This window comes from Penaeus chinensis, chromosome 6 (assembly GCF_019202785.1).
Source record: "Penaeus chinensis breed Huanghai No. 1 chromosome 6, ASM1920278v2, whole genome shotgun sequence".
NCBI lineage: Eukaryota > Metazoa > Arthropoda > Malacostraca > Decapoda > Penaeidae > Penaeus > Penaeus chinensis.
In genome coordinates this window covers 27,622,164-27,624,663 of record NC_061824.1, presented here as the reverse complement: position 1 = coordinate 27,624,663, position 2,500 = coordinate 27,622,164, and the positions used below count along the sequence as shown (strand labels likewise).

General features: G+C 45.7%; 1 protein-coding gene across 1 annotated transcript in view; it reads left to right on the top strand.

Moving 5' to 3' along the window:
- LOC125026241 overlaps window positions 1-326 on the top strand; it is a 2,212-nt gene extending 1,886 nt beyond the window's left edge. The window contains exon 4 of the mRNA XM_047614542.1: window positions 296-326. Within this exon, the coding sequence (XP_047470498.1) occupies window positions 296-326 (31 nt within the window). The remainder of the gene's footprint in view (window positions 1-295) is intronic.
- The last annotated feature ends 2,174 nt before the right edge of the window (window positions 327-2,500 follow it).

The following is a 2,500-nucleotide window of genomic DNA, read 5'->3' as shown; positions in this document are numbered from 1 at the left end:
CTATTTTTTGTTGGTATTATTATTGTCTGTATATATATGTGTGTGTATATATAGGTATATATATATTTAAACGGGGGATTTCTTAAGATAAAACAAAATTAAATTTAGTTGAATCTTCTATCGTACTCGCCCTTCCTTCCCCCCCCTCTCCCCCTTTCCCCTCTTCCCCCTCCCTACTCCATTCCCTCCCCCCATGATCTTCCCCCCACACCCTCTCCCCCTTCTCGTGACGTATCACAAGCGCCTAAAATCCCATCAAGAATTTAATTAATCTGAAAATAAATAACGTCTCCAGCCTGATAGCAGAAGGAAGTGTGAAGGCATAGTGGGGGGAGGGGAGTAGGGGGAGAGACGTGGGGGGGAAGAGGGACGATGGGTCTAAAAAAAGAAGCAGATGGAGAGAAGAGAGAAAGGAGGGACGGAATAAAAGGCTGGAAGAAAGGGAGAACGAAGAAATGGCTTCACTTTCAAAAAATGATGTAATGTAATAACGAAACGAACGAAGAGGAATAAAAGATGGGAAGACTGACAGTCACACAAAAAACGGAATCAAGCAAAGAAAACGACTAACCGAAGTAATTCAGGTGTTGCGTTGCGTATACATGATCAAACAGGGATATTCAGACACAGAAATGTATCAAGATCAAAGTAAGATTTGCTTATTAAGGAAGTCAAGTTGGCACATAGAACAAGATGAGAATGATAAAAGCGGAGACAAGGAGACAGAGTGAGAGGGAGAGAGAGAGAAAAAAAGAGAGAGAAAGAGAGTGAGAGAGCAAGAGAGAGAGAGAGAGAGAGAGAGAGAGAGAGCGAGAGCGAGAGCGAGAGAGAGAGAGAGAGAGAGTGAGAGTGAGAGCGAGAGAGAGAGAGAGAGAGAGAGAGAGAGAGAGAGAGAGAGAGAGAGTGAGTGAGTGAGTGAGAGAGAGAGAGAGAGAGAGAGAGTGAGTTAGTGATTGAGTGAGAGAGAGAGAGCGAGAGAGAGCGAGAGAGAGAGAGCGAGAGCGAGAGAGAGAGCGAGAGAGAGAGAGAGAGAGAGCGAGAGCGAGAGCGAGAGCGAGAGCGAGAGAGAGAGAGAAAGAGAGTGAGAGAGCGAGATAGAGAGAGAGAGAGAGAGAGAGAGAGAGAGAGAGCGAGAGAGAGAGAGAGAGAGAGAGAGAGAGAGCGAGAGAGAGAAAGAGCGAGAGCGAGAGCGAGCGAGAGAGAGAGAGAGAAAGAGCGAGAGCGAGTGAGAGAGAGAGAGAGAGAGAGCAAGAGCGAGCGAAAGAGAGAGAGGGAGAGCGAGCGAGAGCGAGAGCGATTGAGAGAGAGAGAGAGAGAGAGCGAGCAAGAGAGAGAGAGAGAGAGCGAGCGAAAGAGAGAGAGAGAGAGCGAGAGCGAGAGCGAGCGAAAGGGAGAGAGGGAGAGCGAGCGAGGGCGAGAGCGAGCAAGAGAGAGAGAGCGAGAGCGAGAGCGAGAGCGAGAGCGAGAGAGAGAGAGAGAGAGAGAGAGAGAGAGAGAGCGAGCCCGCGAAGCACCTAAGACTCCCCGGGGGCGGCGTAAGGGCGGCTCGGAAGGCTGTTGTGACTAGCGTAATAGAAGCTTAATTTACATCAGTACCCCCCGTCCGCGCAACCCATTTCCCTATTACCCAATTTAACCGTGATTAACACGCGTAGACGCACACGGCACCGGACTGTAACTACTTCTTGAGGACATGGTCCATTTCTCTTCATTTTTAATAATTAGTATGTGAGTCAGCGTGAGTATGTTTATCTTGTGTATGTGTTTAAGTATACGATTCTGTGTCAGTATATTTCTGTTAATATATGAGCGCAAATGTCTCTCGCTATGTTGTATGTGTACGTGCGTATGTATGCGTCTAGTCCTTTTTTTCTGTGCGTGCATGTGAAGAAGCTACTCACCCATCCCCGTCGAAGTCACAACCAGCTGTCATGGAAGGAATTATGAAGAAGACGATGGTGTTCCGCTGACGAATGGTCTGAATTTCGTTTGTTGCTCAAGTTGATCGCTGAGATGTGGCGGAGGCTGTGGATTGGGCGGCCACGAGATGCGAACTGCGGCGGAGAGGCTGCAGCTCCGTCCTGGGCCTAGGCTTGCTCCCAAGAGCTTCTGAGATGTTAAGATACTTGGAATCTTGTTTGTAGATCATATATATGCACACACACATATAGAGAGACAGATATAGATAGATATAAATAAAGATATAGCTATATATAAATAAAGATATTGCTATATATGTATATGTATGTACACACACACAAACATATATATATATATGTGTGTGTGTATATATATATATATATGTGTGTGTGTGTGTGTGTGTGTGTGTGTGTGTGTGTATGCGTGTGCTTGTGTATGTGTGTGTGTGTGTCTATGTTCTATATCCGTAAAGATACATAAATACCTACAAATATACATACATACATGCATACACACATACATGTATACATGGATATCGACATAGATTAATACATACATACACATACACATGTTCATACAC